The sequence below is a fragment of the Lampetra fluviatilis genome, chromosome 12, assembly GCF_964198595.1.
Source record: "Lampetra fluviatilis chromosome 12, kcLamFluv1.1, whole genome shotgun sequence".
Lineage (NCBI taxonomy): Eukaryota > Metazoa > Chordata > Hyperoartia > Petromyzontiformes > Petromyzontidae > Lampetra > Lampetra fluviatilis.
In genome coordinates, this window is record NC_136286.1 from 7,228,024 (window position 1) to 7,240,440 (window position 12,417).

At 45.8% G+C, this 12,417-nt stretch overlaps 1 protein-coding gene across 2 annotated transcripts in view; it reads right to left on the reverse strand.

Annotated features, from left to right (window-relative positions):
• LOC144935113 (helicase POLQ-like) overlaps positions 1–12,417 on the reverse strand; it is a 31,912-nt gene that overhangs the window by 10,333 nt on the left and 9,162 nt on the right. For both annotated transcript variants that reach the window (XM_078861527.1, XM_078861528.1), the window contains exons 10-18: positions 12,124–12,357; positions 11,516–11,657; positions 11,246–11,350; positions 10,200–10,428; positions 8,430–8,587; positions 7,990–8,088; positions 7,304–7,477; positions 7,079–7,192; positions 6,855–6,989 (exon numbers count right to left, since the gene is read on the reverse strand). In XM_078861527.1, coding sequence (XP_078717653.1) covers positions 6,855–6,989; positions 7,079–7,192; positions 7,304–7,477; positions 7,990–8,088; positions 8,430–8,587; positions 10,200–10,428; positions 11,246–11,350; positions 11,516–11,657; positions 12,124–12,357 — 1,390 coding nt within the window. The remainder of the gene's footprint in view (positions 1–6,854; positions 6,990–7,078; positions 7,193–7,303; positions 7,478–7,989; positions 8,089–8,429; positions 8,588–10,199; positions 10,429–11,245; positions 11,351–11,515; positions 11,658–12,123; positions 12,358–12,417) is intronic.

Consider the following 12,417-nt stretch of genomic DNA (forward strand, 5'->3'; position numbering starts at 1 on the left):
TTCGTTCCTGATTGTCGTTGATAGGACGTTGAGCTCTTGTGTTATCCCTTGGATTCCCGTGGAGTCTCTCATAACGTCTTCATCTTCTGAGTCCCTTAGTTGCTCCGGCATTGATTGTGCCCAAATTTGTCGGGATTCAAGGTTCATAATGGGTTTCAGGCGATTCATTAGTTCTATCCCAATGATCAACTCTTTTCCGGGGCTCCGTACGACATATAGGGGATGGTTCATGTTGATTTTGTTGAACGTCAACTTCGTCATAACTTTGCCCAATGGTCGCATGTGGGTCCCTTCACATCCTGAGTAGGTAAGTTTACTTGGCATCATCTGTAGTGTTTCATTCTTCCTCTGGAGGGCAGTCTGGAGTTCGTCAAATAATTCTCTGGATATCATGGATATTTCTGCTCCAGTATCACAAAGGCCCTGGCTAGTCAGGGTGTCTTGCAGTATTACTTCCACGTGGACTCGTCCGACTGGTCCTACGGGAATCAATTCCCCCAGATGGTACCCTTTTCCCTCTGGTACCACTTCGATGATTGCTTCTGGGCTTCTTGTCTTCCCTACGTTCACTTGGGCTACCTTTGCGCTGGGTGTGTCCTCCTCCGGTGTGGGTATAGTTGGTAGTCTTCCCTTCGCTATTTGCATGGGAGTCTTCATACTCCCTAGGAGCTCTCTTTCCATCCTAATGTGGTGAGCATATCGATTCCTGTTAGCTAACGGTGGTCTATGCTCTATTGTTAGTGGAGGCGGCAGTAGGGGACGATATGGTGACTGGTTTGGTGGGCGTCGGCCTCCGCGGGGTAGGTATGGCCCGTCACTCGCTTTTCCTCCTCCATAATTCCAGCCTCCGCCCTCTTCTGCATTCCATGGTGGTGGCGGCTGAGAGTGCCAGGTTCCCCTTGACTCGTTCCTCCCCCCACGTGGAACGCTATTCAGCGTGTTGTGGCCGGGTGTTGGTTCTATTGGGTTAGGCGCCCTCTCCTGGGGGAATTCATGTCCACCCCGTGTGGCGCTAATATTATTCCTTGGAGATTCGCTTCCCTCCAGATCGAGGCATTCTTTATCTCTGGTGACGATGTGGGTTTTGGCTATGCTAGTGGTTTTCCGTCCGTTCACCCAGGCCGTGTGGGCCTTGCTTTCAATCTGGCGTAGGGAGGCAGTCTCGGGGTCCAACATCATTCCTACTATTCTCACTATTTCAGGTCTCAATGATTGAAAGAACATCACTTTTAAAACTGTCTTATCTCCCTGGGCATTGTCCCCGTCCCCTGCGTAATATGCTTTCTTAAGGCGTAGGAGATAATCTCGTGGGTCTTCGTCTACACGCTGGGTCATCAACTTTGCCGCGTTCAATCCTTCGGATAGTGTGGAGTATTCCCCAAATCTCTTAACTACTGCTCGGCTCAATTGTTTAAAGTCACTCTTCACCCTATTTGGCAGGGAGGCTACCCATGGTCTGGCGGGTTCATGTAGGCTCCTTGATAATAAACATGCCTTTTCTGCTGATTTACCCAGACCCCGGATCTTAGCCTCCTGTTCTACTGTAGCTATGTAAGTGTGTATGTCCCTGTTCTTGTTATGTGGATCGAAGTAGGGAATTCTCACGAGTGCTTTGTCCATTAGTTTTAGTGTCTTACTGTTAAAAGTGTGTTGTTCGTCATCAGTGGTGTCGGTTCCTGAGGAGTGCTCACCTGAGCTACCCTTGTCTCTACTATCACTGTTGTCATGTTTCCCGTGTCTGTGTCGTGATCTCCCTCTGTCCGAGGATTCGTATCTGTCCCGTTGCTTGTGTCTCTTGTTTTCCTTACGTGGGTCTTGTGATTCGTGCTTGTGGGTTGGTGTGCGTGGTCTCCTTGAGCGGTGTCTATGTGGTGAGTGTTTTTGTCCTTGTCCTTCATGCTGCCTACTACGTGTGGAGTGCCTGCTAGGTGAGGTGTTGTATTTATGTTTGTCTCGTGCTTCATGGTTATCGGGATTCCTGTCTCTGTCATCTGTGGTGCGGGTGGTTTTGCGTGGGTGATTTTTACGGGTCATGCGTCCCTCTGGTGAGCTTCCTCTGTTACCCCTGTCGTGTTGATAATGTTTACGTGAGGTGCGTCTCTCTGGTGAGCTGTGTCTGTCATCTGCATCATGTCGGTCATGTTTGCGTGAGGTGTGTCTCTCTGGTGAGCTGTGTCTGTCATGTTTACGTGAGGTGCGTCTCTCTGGTGAGCTGTGTCTGTCATGTTTACGTGAGGTGCGTCTCTCTGGTGAGCTGTGTCTGTCATGTTTACGTGAGGTGTGTCTCTCTGGTGAGCTGTGTCTGTTATCCGTGTCGTGTTGGTCATCGTCAGAGGAGTCAGTGTCAGATGAGCCGTCACCACCACGGTGGCTCTGCTTAACATGACTTTTGTAGTGCCTTTTGCACCTGTAACGTGGGTCAACTTGGCTCGGTGATTTCTGCTTATCCCATGGCTCATGCTTGTGTGACGTGCGTCTCTCTGGTGAGCTCCTGTTACCCGTGTCGTGTTGGTCGTGTTTGTGCGAGGTGCGTTTCTCTGGTGAGCTGTCTCTGTCATCTGCATCATGTCGGTCATACTTGCGTAGCGTGCGTCTGCCTGGTGTGCTGTTTAGGTCATGTTTCCCGTCTTGCACCAGCTCCGCCCTTTTCCGCCCTATCATTGCAGTGTATCCTGATGACTTAGGGTTAATTATTTGTCTCTCTCTAACGTTGAGGTGGTCAGCCTCATGTTTTCCCGTTTGTATTATTATTTCCTCTTCTCTCTCCTCGATTTGCGAGGGTGTTACTTCATCAATATTGCTTTGCACAGTAGCCATACTCATTGTGGGATCTGGCCCTGGGCTACGTCCACGTGGCTCGGAGTGTGGTAAATTGTTACTCCCGTATGTGTTCTGTGTATCAGCGTCTGGGTGTTTCACTGGTGCATTTAGTGCGGATTCTTTCTCTCTCACGAGGGCGTGCAGATTTTTTACCTGCTCCATTAAGGACAGTTTCTCTTGTCTTTCCCTTTCAAATTTTTCCTCATTCCATAATCTTTCTCTGTCTGTCTGTGCGAGGAGATACGAGTCTACCCTCGCTATTTCTGCAATTTTTACGTCACGTTTGGCTTTGCCACATTTCATCACGTCCTTAAGTAGTTTCCTTCTGTGGGCCTTAACATCTTCTGTATGGCACCCCTCCCATATATCTCTCTGCTCCGTCTGCTGGCTAGCAGTCCGTCCAGTACGTTTTAACACAAATTCCCGATATTGTTTTTCCATAGATTCCATCTCCTCCTCAGAGGTCCACTCTGTATCAGTGTTATGCGTTGGTGTGTCAACCTCAGAATGCTGTGAATCCTGTGCCATCTCTATTACGTAGTGTGGTTAATAGACTTAAGAGTGTATCTTAATTCTAACCTCTCATGTGCGGCGTGAGTTACTCTAGAATTCCCCTTCAGAGCACTTATAAACAATTGTATCACAGGATGCGTCAGTTCAACTCGAGCAAATAATTTCAGCCCAGCTGTCTTTGTAACACTCTGCTACTCTGGTATTTCCCTTCAGAGCGCGTTTTGTTTTGTTTTACGCCCGTTTACAATCACAAAGCAACGTCAGTTCACAACTCTTTGATTAACACAACAGTGATTCGTTCCTGAATTCATGCACAAACTGTCTGCGAGAAATCCCGGACAGGAGCCCCCATTATGTTGTATATGTTGGGTGTGAAAATTTTGATGTGTTGTATGCGTGCGTGGGTGAAATTATTATGTTGTATATGTGGGTTATGAATATTCAGTGAAAATAATAATAATCAATCGAAATTTGGCCAAAGGTGTAATTATCCGGAAATACTTTAATCCATGTAATTACGCACATTTAATTATGCCAATTCGAGAGGTAATTGTAGTAATTATGCGAGTGGGTGTAATTATGATAATGCAAGTCGTTATGATAACCAGACCCCGCCTCGGTGACGAGGGTGGGTTATCGATCGGAATAAGGCAATTAATCGTATGCAGTTATGCAGGTGTGGTGTAAGTATACAAGATTAACTTAGATTAACTCGGCCTCGTTGTCTAGGTTCGTCTCATTCTCGCTTATTTAGGTCCCCGGTTCGCCCCGTTATCGCTTTAACATTTACTGAGTATGTGTTAGTGTGTTTATTAAGGTCACCAAGTTCAGATCTCAACGCAGAAGCAGATCTTATGCATAGATTTCAGGAAGGAATCACACAACCACTTCTGTATTAATCAATTTATTACTAATTCAACCTCAACTATGATATAGTATGCGAACTCTCAATCTCGGAACGTCAACACGGCATCAATACAGTATCATCAACGATTGTCTGATTTCACTTGACAACGGCACATGGATCCCGCGTAACGCGATGGTTGTTAGTGAGAGAGAGTCGTTAAAACATGCAAATACTATGCTAAGAAAACCTTAACGTTACTGAATGATTATACGTGAAAGATTATACGGCGATAAAACACAATCAAAACAGTTATGATTCTTAAAGGCACCAATCTCAACAGATACATCGCAGGTTATCTGACAACAGAGTGGCTCGGCGGAAGGAGGTGCCAAGAATCAATTCGTATTGATGGATCTGTTGGGAATTTATGCGATTAAGAGTACAGTCCACTAAATATTAAAGATAATACTCTTACAAATGACGGATGGCCATCACTCGGTCTCGAGTTTTTCTTCACAGCCACGGATGGCTTATGGGTTCGAGTGGGTTTGAGTGGTAAGAGTTGTCTTCAATAGTCAGTGTTCGGAGTCGGTTCTTTATGTCAAACAGATGCCTGGGGGTCGTGTGGTGAGGGGGCGGTGCGCGTCATACGTATTAGTCGCTCCTCTGTCGCCGTGGGGAATTGGTTGGATGCCTGTTGATACGCTGTCGTAGTTCGGAACCCGGTCGGTAGGTGGCGCCCGCAGCTCGCTCGCAGCGCACCGTCGTCCTCTCGTCCAGACCGCGACCCTGGCTACCAGCAGGGGCTTCTGACGCGGCAGGTTGAACTGTCAAGCGGGTCTTGCCCGCCTGCAGAGGCGACGGGGAGCTGCTTGAGTCGAGCCCCGAGAGCCAGCTGAACTCGGCTGAGTCCCAGAAGCTGAAGAGTCGAGCCGACCCGTTAGTCGCAGCTCGGCTGGTGAGTTCGACCCTCTTGGTCGAACTCGGCTGATGAGTCGAGCCGACCCTTCCGGTCGAGCTCGCTCATGAGTCGACCCGTTGGTCGCCCTCGTGATGAGTTGACTCTCCTGGTCCAACTGGTTTCCAATGCTCAGAGTCCTTTCTTTTATGCCGAAAAATCCCTTTGGGTCCTGCCCACAAGGCGGGGTTTTCTTTTGATTTACTGTGTCAGGATCTGTCCGTGTGTAGGTGTGTTCATGTGTGTGTCCGTACGTCCGTGTGTCCTTGTGTGCATCACCCACGATATATCCCGTGGTCATATTCCCTCCATAAAATCCACGAGCAAACAATCAGGTGTTACAAATTGCCTCGAGGTCATGGGTGCGATTCATCCCTTGTTTGGCCTTCTTCATGAACCAAAACACAGACGTTACAAATCGTCTCATAGGCGTCTTTGTCCGTGTTGCACCACCTGGAGGGAGGGGCACACTCCCCCCGACCCTCGCTGACGCATGAAGAAATGATTAAAAGTTTTAACATTTGTCCCTTACCATTTCCCAGTTATGATTCTGTATTTAACCTAAGGTCTGTCATTTCCCATCGTGGTGCTTGACTCAAGTGGAGGTTTCCCCGAGCACATACACACTCCCATCCCGCGCTGCGGGGATACAAAGACGGCCGGGATCTCCCTTTCTCTCCGACCCTGGGTTTAACATCGCTCTTTTATTATGTATTTTATTTCGACCTGGTGGTGATTTATCCCGTTATGCTTCGGGTCGAGTTGTATCAATAACTTTAGCCTACCCTGTTGTTAAACTCCGACTTTAACGTTATTTTAATAGCAATACAGAATAATTGAGCTTTTCGACTTAACTAGGCGAACACGAACTTTTGGTAACCCCCCCCCGCAGCCTCGCTGTTCAGCTGAGCCTGCAGCCTTGAGAGAGAGAGCAACACCCTTATTTTCGTCTCACTGTGGTCATCCAACCTTCTGCTCTGGGAGTGTGATTAATTTCAGGACAAGCCCCCTCACGTTCAGACGTGCAGTGGTTGTTAATCAGCCCCCTCTCCTGTGTTCACAACCTTGAGCTGAGTTTATCTTTCAGCTGCAGAGAACAAGGCGTGTTCCTCCTCCCTGTGTGCACGTGTTCCAATTAGCTCGAAATCCCTAACACACAATCAGTGATGACCCCCCCGGCCTTCTGTGGCCGTGATCCAGACAAAGGCGCCTCTGCTCCTTTCATTGCCCAATTATTTGCCCATGTGCTGAGGTCATAGATGGTTGGGCTTTTTGCTTTAACTGTCTGGCTGACTCTCCCACTGCCTCTGCCCTTGCACGGGTGACATGCCCGTTTCTCAGGCCTTATCTATCCCTGAAGCAAGGTTGCAATTCTGCCATCTTAGCCCTCCTCCCGTTCATTACTACAACACCTGGTGTTTTGCAGTTTGCTGCGCTTTAGTGTTTTCATTCATTATATATCAATGATGATAATATATAAAAATCAAGTTTGGAAGAAGGGTTAGGATACAACACAACCCTTTGATAATTTATACTGATTTTCTCTAGGTTAAGTTGTTTAAGAACAACATAATTACATTATTTAAAAAAAAATCTTTATTGGATCATCTTCATAAGAGTTATGATGTGCCTCTACAGATGGACCACACCAATACATGAATGCTTTCAACCCGAGATGGAAAGCGTTTAAACAAAAAAGAGCAATGCCATGCTTACCTTGGCAGAGAAAACAATCTGCTTGGCCTGCCTGTGTGGCAGGAACTCAATCTGTTGCACCAGATCCTTGGGGTCAGCATTGGCCAGCATTGCCAGGGACTTAAAGCCAGCTTTATACAGCTGCCGGGCTCTGGCCTTCAAGACAAATTACATTTCAAAATCAGAATATTGTCACTGTATGAACATGTTGCTGTATAATTGATGTGGTGGCAGCATGTCCTTACCTCCTTCACACCAGCCACCTCCATGAGTGGAATAAATTCTGACTTCACACAGTAAGAGAGTTTTTGTGTGAGATCAGCAAACAGTAGTTGGTATGCCCAGAATTCGTCTAGTTCCTTCAGTGTAAAGACAAAGACTTCAGAAAGTCAGTTCACAATCATAACCAGATGAACACGATTAATATACATGGGCTCTAAGATGCTGTGTCTAGTGATTTCGGACATTACCTGGCAAAAATGCACGATGCAGGAGGCAAAGGCTGCTGCAGACCCCACCAGGTTTTGAATGAAGCCACGATTTTGGCCAAACTTGGAGGCAACTTCCCACACTGATGTTTGTTTATATAAAGCGTAGAGGACCAAAGCCAGGTAAAATCTGTTCACTACTCGCTCGTCCGTTTTCTGTAATACCCAAATGCAGAACAAAAATACAACGTTTCATATTCATTTCAAAACCATGACATGATTTTTAATTGTATGCTTTTCTTATACTTTTAAAACAGGTTATCTAACGTGTTCATGCTCTACTGTAAACAATACGCGGCACCGTACAATAGCTTTATGGCAGATATCATTACATCAGACATTGTAAAGTAGATTTTTTTAATTTAAAGCTTTCATGACTGCAGGGATTCATATTCTTGGTTCTTTCGGTAAAGTCACGTAGAAGGGAAATAATACATTTATATTATTTATAATATATTTATTTTATTTTATTATTTCCCTTCTTTCGGTAAAGTCGCGTAGAAGGGTAATAATAAAAGAAAAATGTGTTTTTATTAATAATATATTTATATATTTTTATTATTTCCCTTCTACGTGACTTTACCGAAAGAACCAAGAATATTGTAAAGTAGGTACAGACAATACGAAAATCTAAACCATTTAAATCTTTGGCTCAACAAAGTTGGTACCTGTCTTGTGCTTTGTCCAGCTACTTTCCTGGCTATGAAGCTCTCCGAAACGCCAACGGAAGTGGCCACTTTCTGTTCCGTCACATCCAGCTGATTAAACTACAAAACAAAAACATGTCTTGTGCAATTTTTGTAACAACTTAGCATTCATTAAGGATATCCTACAATACAGTGAATGTAACATTTTCAAATAAAGAATAATCAATTTCAAATAATAGTGATAAATTAGAGAATTTTAAAGCTTCTACATGTTGCCGCCCACCAATCTCAATACCCTCATAAAATCTTAAGCTATCGCTTTCACAACAATCAATCACCTGTTGGGAAGAACGACGGTCATAAATCAGTGGGGTATCTAACAATCAACATTTAAATAAAATAGTTATATATATATCTAGTTACATACATGATGTTCATATCGTGATCCAATGTGTCCACACCTGTCTCATGTACGTGTTCCAGTCTGGTCTGCACTGAGAGACCATGTCATACGGTGTCGCCAGGTAGATGAGGTGTAGGTAGTTGTTCAGCACCAAGCCTTCAATGCCCACTTTTAGATCTTGGTACAGCACGGTACAAAAAGCCAAATCAACGGATCCTGCGAAACAAACGTGACATTAAAACACTGCGTGCATGCATGCGTGTTTATGCATGAAGCCTACTTCAACATAACTTTTTAATTAAATGTCAGGCTTGCCTTAAAAGTGAGATTTACCCGAGCAAAAAACATCTAACTTGTAGTGCCATGCTGAGGCTGTGGAACACAAGCGTGAAGCTTTATCAGTGGCCAGGTGCTCAATCAAAATCATTATGACACACTTCATCCCCAATTTAAAGTGTTATTGTCTCAAAAATTAAGATTTCAAGTTTGTTTTGGGACAGCCCAGGGCATATGGCCTATGTCCATATCCACAAGCAAACTAGACTTTTTTTGGGGGGTGTATATTTATTCAACTCGTTCAAGAGGATGCCTACTGTGGAGATGGAGCGATGAGATCAGTTATGCGAGGGTCTGTGAGGTACTGTGAGGGATACTGGATCATTGGGAGGCATTCATCCAGCAGTGGATAAACAATGACCGATGGTAATACATATACACCATTGGAACCTCCTTTTCCAGTAGCAAAATATGATAATTGTTTTTTTTACCCTTTTATCTGGCAACAAAACTGACACTTTTTTTTTACAAGGAGTCATGTTTGCATTAACCACAATACCTGCGGTCAGAATGCAAAAAAAAACACAACTCTGATAATGTATGCACTGTCCTTGAAATTGATTGGTCCACACCCGAGACAGCTTTTCTTAGAGCCTAGTCTCACATGGTGTTGGACCAGATGACGCCAAAAGTGTGCCTTTTGGCGTCATCTGGTCCAACACCATGTGCGCCTTTTGGCGACCAGATGACGCCAAAAGTGTGCCTTTTGGCGTCATCTGGTCCAACACCATGTGAGACTAGGCTCTAATAAAAGCTGTCTCGGGTGTGGACCAATCAATTTCAAGGAAAGTGCATACATTATCAGAGTTGTGTTTTTTGTTTGCATTTCGAACGCAGGTATTATGGTCAATGCAAACATGACTCCTTGTAAAAAAAACGTGTCAGTTTTGTTGCCAGATAAAAGGGTAAAAAAACAATTATTATCGGTAATACATTTATTTGTATTATCGTTGCATTCATATTTGTTCACTGTGAATCACAAGTATTGTTGCAATGCAAATGCAGGGCAGAAGGAATAGACTGAGGGTGAGATGGAATAGACCGAGGGTGAGATGGAAGGATGTGGTGAAACAAGATATGAGGGTAGTGCCTGTGACTATAAGAAAGTCACAGATAAGCATGTGGAGAGAGAAAAAAATCCACGCAGCCCCACCCTAGTCAAACACATTCCTGCGGAGGGAGCTGGTAGGAACGTTGGGTTGCTCGGTCAATGGCCAGGGTCAATGGCGGCGTGGTGTATTCCGCAAATATGGCCAACTGTAAGGGCGGGCACAAGCCGGCGTGAGTAGGTTACCCTGTGGGCACCACGGGGTGACCAACCCCTCCCCACCCAGCTCCACCCCTCCAACCCTCCCCGCTCCACCCAGCCCCACCCCTCCCATTTTTGGATGCACGACGGACGGACACAACAATCCCGTGGGCTGGTGTAACCAAGAGGTTCCTCCCAGTATAATGGGAACGTTGGCATAGAAGCTGAGAAGAAGAAGATTACCCTTGAATGTGGCTTGACCAAGCTTGGTGATCTCCAGCAGCTGCTCAGAGGGTGCAGCGGCCCCCTCGGACCTGCTGCAGAGCCTCACCAGGCCCGACTGCAGCAGCTGCTGCAGGCAGTGTCGGCCCAGCTCCCAGAGTTCCTTCATCCCACCGCCCTCCTGCTGCTGCTGCACCCCAAACAGGGTGGTCTCCAAAAAACGATGTATAGCGTCGATGTCCGTTGTGATCTGTTACCAAAAAAGTAACGGAGAGTTGTAATTGCGGTTTGTAAATTAATAATATTTGTTGCCGAGACATTGTATGATCGCCAACAAGTAACGCAAATTATTATGCGAGGAGCGGTTCAGATTCATTAATTAAAATTAATCATCGCGTTCATCATACACATTTAATCATGCATGTAAGAATACATTTTATATTTATTTGTGCTCTATGTCATTGGTTTGCGTGAACCCTGCAGCCTCTATTGGCATTACACTCACCACGTTGTTAAAAAATATATATTGTTGAATCACTGCTCCAAATCGTGAGAATGTACCAAATCGCAAGGGGTTGAAGCATTACATGTCTATACATATATATGCACCATTTATTTTTACTAAACCAATGTCCTTAGGCTATATGGTAAACCCAACTTTGATACTCCTAGTGTACATTTCACGAATGCGATGGAAGGTGCTACGAGTGTGAACAGCAAATTGCTTAGGGACGTGTGCATTGTACCATGCGAATTACCAACATTAATCAGACCTGTGACTTCACACAATCAAGCATGATTTGTTTAAATTATGAATATTTAACTACCACAAACCGTTTAATATAAAATGTATCATGTCAAATTCATGAATTTGTTGCCCCAACAGTTTGTAAACGTTAAACATTGGCTCCAAAAAAACACACACACACAGGTGCCAAATATTATTAAACAGATTTGTCTCCTGACAATTTTAATTAAAGCTGATGGTTGCTGCGTAACATTTCCATGAAAATGTCATTGCAGTTCATTACGTGTGCAATTAACCTTATAAGCATGTCAGAACTGACCTTCAAGCCAATGAGTGACAAGAGTAGGCTTTGAACTCCTTTCCCATCCTCGTATGTCAGGCTACTCTGGCAAACTTCAAATGGCCCACCCACAAGTGTCACCGCCTAAAAGTAAAACAGAAAAATCGGTTACAAAGAGCACACTTCCGCTACACAAGAACAAGGTAGGTAGGTCGGTGTGGTAATTTTAACAAGAAGCTCAATTTTAAAATGGGATGTCCTTCAGCTAAATATAAAATTGGAAGCATGACAGCAGCACAACCGTTACACCTTGGCCTTGTCCCTGCTGTTGACGATGGTGATGCTCTCTCCGGACGAGTCTATCCCTGCCCGCCCGGCACGGCCCACCATCTGCTTGTACTGGCTTCGGCTTAGGAAGGAATTGCCGATGTAAGGGGACCGGAGGATCACCCTGAAGGCGGGTGTGTGCATTGGGGCAGGAGGCAGAGGAGACAATCCACAAATTATCAATGAACAAGAAAAACATTCGAGCACAGTTGTGCCGCATAGCACTCCGATGTGCTTTTGGGTTGTACCGCTTGTTGTTAGGCATGACGTCCGACGTATGTCGCCCTACGTGTTGACAGCTTCTTTGAGAACATCATGCCAAACACGCGGTCCAACCTTAAAAATCATCGGAGAGCTAGACTTTGTGCAAGGTGACTGCATACTTTTTATTGCGCTCCGCCAATGGCATCTTCATGGCGAATGAGTATCTAGATTGGAGGCGCACATCTTTTAATTTGCACATTTTAAACATCTTTGGTGTGTCAATGATTGACGGCTAACTTCACGGTGGTTATGTATACATGTTGAACTTCTTTCGCGCCGTACGAAGCCAACCGTGCTAATCGGAGATGCGGCTATGAGGTGGCCACCTGCGTGCCGGTAGATTGACGCCAGCCGCCAGTGTGGAGGTGCATGCGAGCAGGCAGAGCGTGCCGGCCGAGTAGGCCTCCTCGATGAGGCGGCGCTCCTCGCCCGTGAGGCCGCTGTGGTGGTAGGCCAGGCCGTAGGGGACGGTGCGCCGCAGCACGGGACATAGCTCCCCGTCGGCCTGCAGCTCGGCCAGCAACGCGCGCTTCTCCTGCTCGCGGTGCTGCAGGAACGTCCTGCGGAATGTGAGAACGCGCCGAAAAAGGACGGTTCGGCTGATGTTGCCACCTGCAAGC